The 13736-nt window shown below is 42.9% G+C and overlaps 1 protein-coding gene across 2 annotated transcripts in view; it reads right to left on the bottom strand.

Moving 5' to 3' along the window:
- Positions 1-13736, bottom strand: part of ACAD9 (acyl-CoA dehydrogenase family member 9) — a 58701-nt gene that overhangs the window by 33011 nt on the left and 11954 nt on the right. For both annotated transcript variants that reach the window (XM_019536968.1, XM_019536967.1), the window contains exon 4: positions 3252-3358. In XM_019536968.1, coding sequence (XP_019392513.1) covers positions 3252-3358 — 107 coding nt within the window. The remainder of the gene's footprint in view (positions 1-3251; positions 3359-13736) is intronic.

Here is a 13736-nt window from a genome sequence, read left to right as displayed (position 1 = left end):
GCTCCCCGCCGCTGTGTGCACCCCCAGGGGAGGCATGTGGGGCACGTGCCCCTCTGGATCTTTGCATGGGACAAGGGCGGGCTGCCACAGGCACTGAGGCCAGGGCTGCTCCAGCCTCTTCCTGGTGGCTGCGCTTGGGCTGGGCAGGCAGCAGCAATGCTGGGAGGGGGGCTACAACAAATTCTGGGGAGGCTGTAGCCCACCCTGTGGCCCCCCCCTCTCAGCACCACCACCACCACCTGCCCACACAGATCCAGAGGGCAAATGTTCCCCATGACTCCCATGCTCCCCCTCCGCCCCCAGACGAGCCACGGCTCTGTCCTGCGCCCTGCCCCAGCCCTATTACTTCCCTCACTGCGGGGGCCTGGATCTGCGCCCCCTTCCTCCACAACAGACTTATCAGCCAGACGCTGCTTTCCAAGCTGGTGGGCTACGTGCACGCTGCAGCTGTGTGCATGCATGCAACATTTATCAGTGATATTATCGGCTATATTTGCCCAAAAAGGCCAAATTGCCAACAATTTCAATTTTCCTTTTATTGGTGCCAATATGATATGGACCGACATACTGGTACATCTCTACTATTCAGTACTGGTGACACCTCACCTTGGGTACTGTGTCCAGTCTTAGGCCCCACACTTCAAGCAGTATGTGGACAGTTTGGAAAGAGTCCAACAGAGAGCCACAAAAAATTAGATGTCTGGGAAGCAAGATGTATAAGGACAGGCTGAAAGAACTAGAGTTATTTAGTCTGGAGAAGAATAGTGTGTGAGGGAATTTCATAACAATTTTCAAATACCTGACAGATGATTACAGAAAGGATGGAGACAGACTTTCGTCTGGCTATAGGGCAGTGCAATGGCTCAAACTGCAGAAAAAATTTAGGCTGGATTCTGGAGAGAACTTTCTGATTCTGAGGAAGGTCAAATATTGGATTAGTTATCTAGAAAAGCTGCAAAATCCACATCCCTGGAAATTTTCAAGAAGAGGTTGAAGACACTTGGCTGGGATGGTTTAGTTAGGGATGGCAACTTAAGTAGGGGGCTGGACTAGATGACTGTAACAGGGAGTCTGAGGCTCCTGTTACTTTAACAGGAAAGTGCAGCAGGCTAATCTTGTTGTGTAGACAGGCAGCTGAGCTAAAGCTAGCTGCACTGCAATAAACTTGCAGTGTGGGGCAGATTTCCAGCCAGCCTGACGGTAAAGGTTGTAAGCAGCTGGATTAAGACACAGCAGGGAAAGGCAAGTTGGCCATTAGAAAAATGGGGAAACCCCTGCATATGACTAAGAAGTCACCTGACCAGAAGCAACAGAGCTTCAGGGCTTAAGCTCAGCATCTAAAGCAAGACAGACAGTCTGGCCCTGCAGATGCTGCACGGAGCAGATCTCCTGTGAGAGAGGGGCCTGGCAGGAAACATCCTGGCAGGCACCCAAGCCACTCATGAGTACTGGGAGGTAAGATCTTGAAGGAAAGTAGGGCTTGCAGGGTGACACTGACCCAGAGCAAGGGAGACTTAGTTTGGAAGTGGGTGCTTATGTTTGTCTTACAGTTAAGCTTGATAACAGAGAACCAGATTGTGGCTGCAGGGGTGGACTGGAGGGAGGCTGGGACTGAGAAACCAGGCCAGTGCAAGTTGACCTAGACTTAGAAGTTCACAGCTAGAGCAACCAGTGGGCCAAAGCTAAGAGGGCTGAAGCCTGTGCAAGCTTGTGCATGGATCAAGAGTAACATCTGAGTCTTAGGTATGGCTGCAGGGGAAGACAGAGGCCATGATTATTGCCCCAAGGCAGCTTGTGCTGTAAGGCACAGACAGAGCCAGAGGAGTGAAATGGGGGACAGCCAGGCATGTGAGACAGATAGTGGAGGGACAGAGGCTCATCCAAGGCTAACTTGAGATGGTAGTCATTCTCCAAGCAAACAGAAGCAAAACATCACTGTGAAAGACATTCCTTATGGCTTGTTCTCTGTTCTCATAGAGAAGGCTGGTGTACAGTATGATATTTAATGGTATCCACAGTATTAAATATGGTGTTTTATAAAAAATTGTCAGAAGACTCTAGTTTCTTCAGGAAGAAACTCCCCTACCATCTGCACAAGCATGGGGACTGAATTAGCCTCTTTACCACTCCAATACAGCATGCATTAAATTTACTGGTCTTACTGCACATGCACTGTAAATAAAAAGGCATTCATCTCCAAAGCTCACAGTCAAACAAAGAACAGGTATATGACCTACCTCAAACTATTTTACATAAATGCATGCAATAACATTTCAGTTCATTTTTACCTACTTGGTTGCACAGCACTTTATATGTTTATAGACAGGTCTTCTCATCAAAAAGCAAGACAAAACACAAAGTGTAAGTTTTCACACAAACAGCTAGTTTCCTTTGGTACCAGTCCAGAACGCTGAGTTCCAACGAATTTTTTTGCTCTTAGCCCAAAGAGTCTAAGAATGGCCTCAACAACAAAACAACACCTATATTTTGGACAACGCTTGACATCAGTCTACTGCAAAGTGCTTTAATAAAGGAGGTTAGCATTACTATACCCATTTTACAGGAAACAAAACTGTAAGTTAGATAGTAAATACTTAAAGAGCACACCACATGTTTAGTTATAGAAATTAGCTCCTATCATCAAGAAGAATTCACTATTTCCAGGTTTCAGAATATTGCTACTTATCTCAGGAAAAGACACTAAAAAGTTAGAAACCTGTAACTGTAGCATAGTAGACTTTTATTCTGCAATACAGCATACTAATTCCCAGTCCTCTAAACTTCCTCAGTCTGCTGCCTCTGCCAACCTACCTATACATCATTGCCTTCTTCCTATCAAATGTCCTCATTTTAGTTGCCCATTTAGGTAATGCATACAAATTCAATATTCTCACTTAAAAAAAATCTCTTGAATTAGTTGCTAAATTCATAAAACTGAGTTTAGAGGGAAAAAATTCAATAAAAACCCATCTCTTACTATTTCCTGCATTATACACTTCACATTGGATCTTCATCCTAAGTTTGAACCCTACACTGAGCTCCTGGCAGGAGAAAAGTAGGAAAGCCCCTGAACAGCCTACAGCAAATACAAATTTAAGATGCATTATTACTCATGCATGGGTAAATAAGGCTTCCTTGTTTTTATTAGCCTATTTCAGGTTTCATCCACAAGTACCTGACCTTTGAATATATACATCTCATCTGGCCTCTACAAACAAAATACAATATGTAAGGTAATAAAATAACCTTACCTTAAGCCCAATAGCTTGATGAGCTGCCAAAGTAACTGCAATAGATGCATCCAGAGAAAATATTTCTCCTAAGAATGCATACATAGTATTTGAAAAACCAAGACCACCTAGAAAAAAGATAACTTGCGTAAATACACAGCAAAACTTTAGAAATATTCCTATAGAAAGAAATAATTGAAGCACAGAAACAACAATTAACTGGGCAAGACTTTACAGTTTCATAGATTTCATAGACATTAGGGCTGGAAGGGACCTTGGAAGATCTTTGAGCCCAGCCTCCTGCCCCAGGGGCAGGAAGTCAGCTGGGGTCACAGGATCCCAGCAAGATAAACGTCCAATTGACTCCAAAGGAATCCAGAGTAGGTCCTTGCACCACCTCTGACGGCAGTCTGTTCCAGGTCTTGGGGGCTCCAACTATAAAGAAGTTCTTCCTTATGTCCAGCCTGAAACTGTCTTGGAGAAATTTGTGACCATTTGACCTTGTCATCCCATGGGGCACTCTGGTGAACAGGCATTCCCCCAGTCCTGATGTATACCCCTTGTATACTTATACTTATGATACACTTCCCCCATTTCCCATCATATCCATTATATTTCCTTTTGAAGCATGTGGTATATTCACAAAGTGAACTTTATATTTTAGTAGTAGAAAGAGAAATGCCTTAAGCAAAAAGCTAATGTTGATGGCTTTTGAAATTATGTATGGTTACCACAGGTACTGGCATCAGATATTTAAGTCTTATCCAAACTACTGATATACATGCACACCAAGGATCACCCTGATACAATTCACTGAAGGCAGTAAAAGTGTGAGGATGCTCTTTCATAAACAGATAAAAGCCACCCACTGTTCTTGTAGTGTTACAGAATTCTGGTTCTGCAAATGTAGAGCCAGTCAGCAGACGGCGCATAGCCTACGAGCTGTAGGATAGCGTGCCATTCTTATGGTAACTGACAGAAAAACAAGGACATGACCGGAAAGCACAAGCAATGAGGGCTCCACTTTATCCAACAGAGAAGGGAGAGGAAAAGCAAGATGCCAGCAAAAGTGATAGAAGACATTTTAGATTCATGTTTTTTAAAAGTGTATTAATGGGGAGGAGTTAATATTGAATTTAATATTAAACAAATCCATTAAGAAACGAATGTAATGCCCAAGAAACTAATGTAATGCCAGTATGGACTTAATCTCTATTCTCTGATCTCCCTGTTTATTTCTAAGGAGCCCCGTCCAATTGCATGATCATAAAATATTTTTCTATATGTTCTGTATTTCTGTATATAGTAATACTTTACAGTGCCATGTATTGTTACACCAAGACAAAAGAGTCTAGCAAAGTCGCATAGCTGACAATGCATGGTAAAACCATGCTATGAACTCTATTTACTCGAATCCAAGATGAGATTTTCTTCCTCCATTCAACATGTGGGAAAGAGACTAGTTTTGGATTCAAGTACCAGCCCAAGGCAAACAGCAGCTCTGGTCTGGGCCTGAAGCCATATCTGAAGCTGCTGCCTACCCCAGAGTCATCAGCAATCCCTTGATTTGAGCACAATCTCTACCATAGCTCACTGACAGGTCTTGAGGTGCCTTAAGAGTCCAATCCTTGAAACACACACAGATCCTTCATCTGCTGAAGTTTTGGGTCTTCCTGCAGGGGAGAGTAAACTGCAAGTTGGGATTCCTCTCCTTTTACTTCCTCCACTCTCTTCTCTGTTTCAAGGGCAAGACACTTTATCTCAAAAAAGGCTGCCTCTTGGATGAGGTTACAGAGCCACTGGAGTCAGTTAGTAGCCAGCTCCTCCCAACTCTTGATGCTTACAACCATTTTCCTGAGGTACGCCTTCAATGTGTCCTAGGAGCATTTTCTCTGGTCAGAAGATCTCAGGCGGTTACCAAGCTGGGAATACAGTAGTTGTTCTGGGACTTGAGAGTCAGGCATCCATACACAAAGTCCAGTCCAGTGAAGTTGGTGGTTGAGAATCACTAGCTCAGTGCTCGTAACTTTGACCTCAACATGGATATTTGTGTTTGTAAGGCTATCTTCCCATTTGACATGGAGGATTTTCCAGAGGCTTCATTGGTGATACCTGTCCAGGCTCTTGAGATGATAATAGTAAGTCACCCATGTTTCACATCCGTAGAGGGGAGTCGGGCAATGACTGCATTGTAGTCTTGATGTCTTTCCAAAGATCATGATGAATAAAGACACACCAAAGCAAATTTCCCATATGAGGCACTTGTGCATTGGATCCTGTGCTGGATCTCCTCATCAGTGCCCACTCTGAAACAGGTGACTAGTGAGGTAGGGGAAGTGCTCAACTACTTTCAGGTTCTTTCTCTTGATGATAATTTGGGGAGAGGCATAAGGGGGGGTCACATTCATGGACTTAGACAGGCTGATACAGCACTTCAGGCCCCTCCATGCTGAAAGAGAGGCCCACATTTAGTGAGCTTCTCCAAAGAGATTCAGTGAAGTCTTGAAGTTTTCCTCAGTGGGTGCAAGAATGGCACAGTTGTCAGTGTACTGAAGGTCAAGAATTATTATTCTGAGTATGGGAAACCCTCGTTATTTGTGGTTTCAAATATTCGCGAAAGCTGAACCCTCATTTTAAATACACTTTAAGCACTTACCAGAGCTCCTTGGGAGCTCCACGCTTGCTGCTACCGCACTCCCACCACTGCACTCTTGCTGCTGGAGCCGTGCCCCCCAGAGCCACCAGGGGCACTGCATTCATGAACCCAGTGCCCTATTAGCGGATTTCACCATTTGCAGGGATCACAGGAACGTATCCCCTGCGAATGGCAAGGGTTACCTGTACTCTGGTCTTCAAGTAAAAAACAGTTACTCCAGGCTGGAGCTGAGGCTTGAGCCAGGGTAATTTATACAGCATTGGGAGTGCAGGGTAGACTGCACAATGGGGAAAGGAAAAGCAGAGAAGACCACGCAGTGACAGGGGAGCTGCTGCAGCTCTGGCTCCAGGCCTGACCTGGGGTGCAGGCTGGAGGCTCCTGCTGCTGACACCACCTGGCCAGGGCAGGAGTCATCACGGGCTCTACATCCTAGGCCGAAGGCAGATCCAGATCTTCCATATAAGGTAAGCAGTAGTAAGGGAAGCTAAGTGACTGGGGGGCAAGCAGAAGTGAGGGGACAAGTGGCCAGGGGGCACAGGAGTGGGCAGAGGGGGTGGGTGGAGAAAGAGGAATTTCAAAAGATGCACTTCAGTCTTGGTTTTAATTTGGCATATTGCTGTACAGGTTTTAAAACTGCTTATTCAAACCCTGTGATCTACAGGTCTGACTGCATGTCTATTAACATTTCCATTGTTTGTACTAATAAAGTACTGAATTTATTGATCAATGTGCTACCCCACTGTAAAGTAACAGGAAACTATGGCTGTGCCAAAGTAACCTATTTATACAGTCCAGTGAGTCAGCACCCCCAAGACCATAAAACAAGAGCAAAGAAAGTTGCATTTAAATTGACACTTGAATCAGCATAGATATCAACACTTACCAAATTGCAATCCATAAAATTCAGAGACAAAATGCCTCATGAAAATGGATTTCCCCTTCCCTGGAGTTTTACAAAATAATTACAACAGGCAATGCTAAGTCCTCTAACGAGTCAGGACAATAGATTTCTCAACTCATGGAGTACCAAATGAGTTTGTACACTACAGCTGTTTAGAATTGCTACACAAAGCACAAATGTGAGCACATATGGCATCCCAATTTCCCTAGAGTCCTTTGACTCGAGGTCTATATTGCTTATGGGCCCTAATGAGAATCTGCTAAAGGCCATCAACATTCAGATCCCATTCCACCTGAAAACACCTACCTCTAGCTCCACAGCCATTGAGCAGGACATAGCAGATTATTAGCATACATGCAACAAGCACTACATTGTCCTTCAAATTATGTCATGTTCCCTAGGTAGATGTCAACTATGCCATCTACCAAGTACACACAGCACCACTTTACAAATAAAAAAGTAACAATTCCTTTGGTGTCCCCTGTTGCTTGGTTATTGTTCCATAAGCCATAAGAGGAGGGACTAGGTATGGTCCCATAATATACTGGTAGGTATCAACACTCCATGGGTAATCATATTACCTGGAAAACACTAGCTTATCCAAGTGTTTCACTTCCTCAGAATCCTAGTGTCACATGCAATGCCTGTGCTGCCAACATCGGTGTTCTGCTTCCTCAAGAAGAACTTCTGGGACAACAACGACCTTCCCAAGTCTGGAAAGTAATAGGATCTCACTATTCTCTGGTAGCTCTCTTGCTGTAGGAATACTACTCTGCACCTAGGGATAGGGTTGCAATCATGCATCACATAATCCAAATTTGTTGTCATGTCTGCTACTGTAAATTTAACGGCTATTTCTCTTCTCCAGCCTTGCACATTTCTATAAATCTCAGACTTTCCAGAACCTCTCTCCCTTGGTTGCCTTACAACATGAGCACTTGGGTCACAACTGAGAGTGGGGCATCCAATGGATTTATGGTTGCTTTACATGTCTACACATATATTTAACCAAGGAATGTGCTGAGCTGACAAAGTTAACACATGACGACAGACTTCAGTAAATTGTTCCTTGCCAGCTGTTGAGGAGAGCGGTTGACTAACTGTTGCATCACAAATGGATTTATACAAAGTGTTCTACTCTTCATGACAATAGAGAACCTGAAATATGTCCCCCATCTCCTAAGGGTGCTGAAAGACTGGGAAAAAAACCAAAAAACATGTTTTTCCAGAAGGAGCAGCAACTTAGTTCGACCAGGGTCTACAGTGTCTGTACAGATTGGGAGCTTCAGTGAGACTTCTTTGGTGCTTTTATCTAATAGTCGATTCAATTAAAAAAAAAAAACACGTTTTTTGTTTTTTTCCATGTCTGTCAGCATCCTTTTTATATAGGAGACATACCTCAGGTTTTTTAGTGGGGGATTCAATCAGCTATTTGGTAACAGCACCAGAAATCCCCACTAAAGTGCCCAGTCTACACAGATGCTGGGAAAGCCGGTCACAACTAATAATCTGCCTCATCTGGGCATGTGCTCAGCTCAGCACAGGAGCATCCCAAGTTTAAAGTGCTGTTATTCCCCCCCCACCCATGTCTGCAAGCAGCCAAAGGTACTAACAAGTTTTCAGATAAAACTGACTTATTGGTAGGGGTTTACTTAAATCATAGTTAAACTTACCAATTTTGTGGACAATCCCAGATTTCCCAGTTTCTGCAAAATCTGCAATTTCAGCAAACACCTACTTATCAGGTACTAACTTCGGCTCATGTGAACCCAGGAACTAAAAATGGAAACATTTCCCTTCTAACACAAAACTGGGTATTTTTTGGCAGCCATTTCTTAACATAAGCTGTCACTGACTGTTACAATGGTAACAGAAGCTGGAATTCCAGAAGCTGGAATACTGTATCAATCTTATACAGATCAGAATTGGGAAACTGTTTATCTGAACCTTTGTGATCTGCAAATATTAATATTTTAACCACACTTGGCATATCTAGAGCTTCTGCTAGTAACAATGTTCCTTCAATAAAAAATTCTCAAACAACAATGCTAGATATTTACATTAGAGTAAAACATGCACACTAACAAGAGATATTTTAGTATCCAACATTTAATAAAATATTTAAAAATAAACATCACTTAAAGTGTGAGAACAGCATTCTAGTCTCTCAAGTGTGGTATGGGAAGGCCCAGAGCATGTAAAGAAGGCTCTTGTTTACCACCCAACAACTTGCTAGATCTGCTTTATTTCAGGAGTTTAGGTTTAGAGAATAAAAACTATTAGAGTTTTCTAGCTGCATTTCTTCAGTAAAGCTTTTCAATGGGTAGACTCCAAAAGACAAAGTCAAAATATATGAATCAAATAAAAGAAGCCTTTATGCTTCCCAAGAACTCTGTGGTCTGGCAGCAGAACTTGTTTCTTCCTCCCTTGGAAACAGTACAAGCAAAGTTAAACCCACCCTACCTGACTAGTTCCCAAAGATGAGTGCCCCCTTGAGTTTATTCTGATGCCTTGCTTGGTAGTTAGTTCCAAAAGCCCTCTGACTTGGCAGCATCTGTGGGCCAGGGTGAAGCAAGAGCAATATGCAGTAACAGGTCTATCACGCTGTTCAAGGCCTAGTCTGAGCCAGAGTTTTATACTAGAATTTCTGCTGACACTAACAGTGACTTGCTCGAAACAGTGTTAATGCCCATCAAACCTCAAGCTCTTGTAGCTGGATGCCCATCAAACCTCAAGCTGTCATAGCTGGATCCACCATAAAACTCCAGCAAATTTGAGTTATACAAACTGATCCAGTCCCAGATATCTGGTCTACAATAAGGACTGTGGCAGAAGTTAAGTTTAGGATGTGATTAATCATGTCTAAAGTAGGAACTCGGACACACATTCATGCAATTAATGGGAATAAGCCTAAGGGTTCAATTGGTGCCTATACTACTTCATGTAAGACACTGGGGAGGAATTCTTACAATACTCTACTGTGACCAGGCCATGATGAACTTTCTGGGAAGTATAAAAGGAGTAGTGTAAAAGGAAGTAAAGGAAAGAAGTAAAAGGAAAGTAGTGTCCCAGTTTCTGCACTTTTTGTTAGCTAAATTATCTGCTGCTCCAACACCAGAATTATGCCAGTAGGAAAATTTCATTTCAATATCCTCTTGTTTTTAATTTAAAACATGAAAAATAAGTGTCAGAGAGATGCTGCTCATTCATGGCAGATTCTAAGTATTTTTATCATTACTACAAAATGGCCTCTCAAAATAGTCCATCTTGCTAGTTGAATAGATTTTTCTTTTCAATAAACCCGTAAAATCTCATTTTTTGTTCCCTTTTCCATGTTAACACACTGTATTCTAACATGCCATCATTACAAACCATAACAAAATAACATATGGAGAGGATGATGCACTGAAATGCATACTCTTTCAGAGCTTTCAAAACCAATTCTAACTGTCTTAATTGATGGAAAACACAGCAAAGAACTTTTTTAATGAAGTTCAGGAGCTATGGTATAGTGAAAAAAGTAGCTCACTCAAAGTCAGTCTCTTCCTGTCTTCTGATATTCTCTTCCCTGCTAACACAACTGATACTTTAAAGCTGTTTAATCACATGAACACAGAAGCATAAAATTGCTATCGAGTAAGACTAGTAGGATGGATGCTGTCAGATTAATCTCTATTTCTTGGATATTGTATTACTGGTAATTTTTTCCTACGTAAAAAGTTAACTTTCATTAGGCTAGGGCTAGGGCTTGGGCTTTATCGAGCCAGGCCTCAAAAACCTCCAAGGTGGAAATTCCACCACCTCTCTAGGTAATCCATTCCAATCCTTCACCACCATCCTAGTGAGAAAGTTTTTCCTAATATCCAACCTAAACCTCCCTTGCTACACCTTGAGACCATTGCTGCTTGTTCTGTCATCTCTCCTGTATGCAGTGACTTTTGTTCGCATACTAACTTGCAGGAGCTGAATGATCCACCTCATAGAACATGCTGGCAATCAAACTTGCTTCATAAATGAAAATCACACATGAACAGAAAAAAAATATGAGATTTCAATAAAACCCACTGCTTTTCAAACTCAGGAACTGCCACCATGAGGACATTTCAGCAAATTCACCCTGAAATGAATAAAAACCTAATGGGGACACCTGCTTGATCAGTGGAACACCTGCCATCCCATTGTTTCCTTAGGCCCCATTCTCAATTTGCTCCTCTGCACCTGTTTCAGGCAACTTTCTTCCTCCAACAGACAATAGCTCCCTCTCCTGATTTACCTCTGGTGGACAATAGCTTCCTCTCCTGAACTACCTCCAGTGGGTCCAGCTTCTTTCTGGGTGCATCTACACGTTTATTAATGTGCTATAATTATGGCACATTAAGTTTTGTACCTGTGGACATTTATGCACATACATGTCATGCCCGGACACACCAGAATGCACTTGTGGTTTTTTAGAGGGCATTTTTACACATGCAAGCATTTTTAAAGGGCATTTTTACACATTAGAAGGCATTTTTACACGTGCAAGTGTTGCAGCACAGGGCGCGTTGAAAAGCGCCTGATGCTGTATCGCTTGCAGTTGTGTAAGTGGTGAAATGTGCATCAGTGTGGCGAAAAGGGCAGCAGTGCGCTTTTGAACTAAAACACCTCGTAAAAATGCCCTCTAATAACAGATACTAAATGCACTGTAAATCAGCGCTACTGTGCATTAGTGTAGATGAACTCTTTTTAGGTGACACTTAATGCCCATTGAACTAATCTACTGTGCATTAGTACATTAGCACAGTTTTTGCCAGCCATGCTAATGAGCAGACGAATTAGTCCCAAAGGACATTCAGCACCTTCTGTAGATGTGCCGCCCTCCAGGTGCCAGTTCAAGTTCAGTCTTCTGCTCAAGACACCTCTCTTTGCCTTGGGTAATTAAAACCCAGCTTAGAACCCTCCTACCCTTGCCTACATGCCCTCTTTCTAGGACAGTGTCCCAGACTATGGCAGAGCTCTCTTCCTTATCCCATTCTATCCCTAGATATCAACTCTTCCTAGTTTTAATTGTGCTTCAGGGCTCCTTTCTTATCCCCTACCCAGCTTCATATTTGTTTCTCACCACCACTTAATACTCAACAGAGAGAAAGAAACAGTGAAAGCTTACTTCTCTGCCTATCCAATGTACCTTTTGGAAACTCTTTTGGAGTAGCAGCCTCTACTGTAACAGCTGGAACTGCAGTCCAAAGCCAATAACTGTGCCGCCTACCTACAGCCTCTGGTAGCCACAGGATCAGCTCTACTGCAGGCAGAAATCTAGAGCTAACAGGAATCTCTCAGGAGGGGAAAAGTTTTATACTATAAAATCACAACACTTGTGAAAACTCAAGAGTCGACAGCACTGCAGATGTGTTCAGGGGTGACCTGCTGCAAAAATGAATGAACATGATAAAACTGCCATTTACTATAGTTTGTATAATACCAGAGCTGTTCAACTGGCAGCCCATAAGAAGTTAATGCAGGCTCCTACCCAGTTACTGAAACCATCCCCATTACGCCTGTAGCAGTGGCCAAGGTCTCCGAGGTAGGCATCACAATGGTAAGTCCAGTGAGCTTCCTGCCCATGAAACAGCTCTAGTGGGGATGCTCACACCAGCTGTTGTGGGGAGGGAGAAGACTCAACCACATGGTGGTGGCAGCAGGGCTGGGGAGTGGGGAACAGTAAAAAGGGGCTTGCACTGATGGCAGGGTAGGGCTCGCATAGCAGGGGCACCAGAAAGTGACACTACAGCGTGCCACCAACATGGTATGCAACCAATGCTGTGTGTGGAATATCTGGGGGGGTTATGGCAAATCACAAGCTGAGTATGACCAAACAGTGTGCTTTTGTTGCAAAAAAACCCAACATATCCTGGTTGCATTAACAGTGTCATTTGCAAATCAAGGGAAGTGACCCTACTCAGCATCAATAAGGCCTCACCTGGAGTACTATGTCCAGTCTTGGGTCCCACACTTTAAAAAAAGACGTGGACAGTTTGAAAAGAGTCTGGCACAGGGCAACAAACAAAAACTAGTTTAAAAGATGGATCCTGATTAGCTTAGGAAACGAATTGTATGTCTTGATTTCCTACAACAGCAAAGGACCAGACTTGATGATACAGGAGCTGCCTTTCAGTCCTACGCTCATAGGTAACATTGAGATTTGACTTGAAATGTCCAGACTATTAATAATTGTGTTTATGGAAAAATGCAATGTCCCTTCAGAATTTTTTGGTTGAGGCAAGAGATTCTTTCCAACTTAGTGTCAGGTTAAATGTTATACTGATAATACTCTAGTATTCACTTTATTATACTAAATCCAACTGTTAGAATTTCAGACTAAAGCGTAATTTTATAATTCACGTGTAAAAAAGGTTTTACACTGTTACAATCCATATCCAAATAAAATATCAACGTACTGACAGTAAGACATGACTTAAGTTATATCCACATTACATAAAAGTGATATAAATACAAAAGCTGTTTCCCATGCCATCAGCCTGCAAATCCTGGGTATGATGAATGCTAAGCCACAGCCCAGAAGCAGATTTCTCTCTCTTTAGGATGTGCTCAGGGGATAGGAAGTAGTCTCATCATTACATATGTTAATGATGCATCACATTTATCAGCCTCAAGGCAGCATCTTTGGATTTATGTCCCTGACTCAAGGCAGAAGATCTTTTATTGATACATTGGACTTCAAAAAAGCTTTTGATCTGGTATCCCATGATCATCTCTTGGCCAAACTGGCCAGTTGTGGCCTTGGCTCCACCACGATCCACTGGCTGGGAAATTGGCTCCGTGGTAGGACCCAGAGGGTTGTGATTGATGGCAGTCACTCATTGTGGTGCCCTGTGACCAGTGGGGTCCCTCAAGGCTCTGTCCTGGGACCCATACTGTTCAACATCTTCATTAACGATGTGGACATTGG

This window comes from Crocodylus porosus, unplaced genomic scaffold, assembly GCF_001723895.1.
Source record: "Crocodylus porosus isolate Cpor-Errol unplaced genomic scaffold, CroPor_comp1, whole genome shotgun sequence".
Classification (NCBI taxonomy): domain Eukaryota; kingdom Metazoa; phylum Chordata; order Crocodylia; family Crocodylidae; genus Crocodylus; species Crocodylus porosus.
Note: the sequence above shows the minus strand (reverse complement) of the source record. Positions and strands in the feature narration are given on the sequence as shown.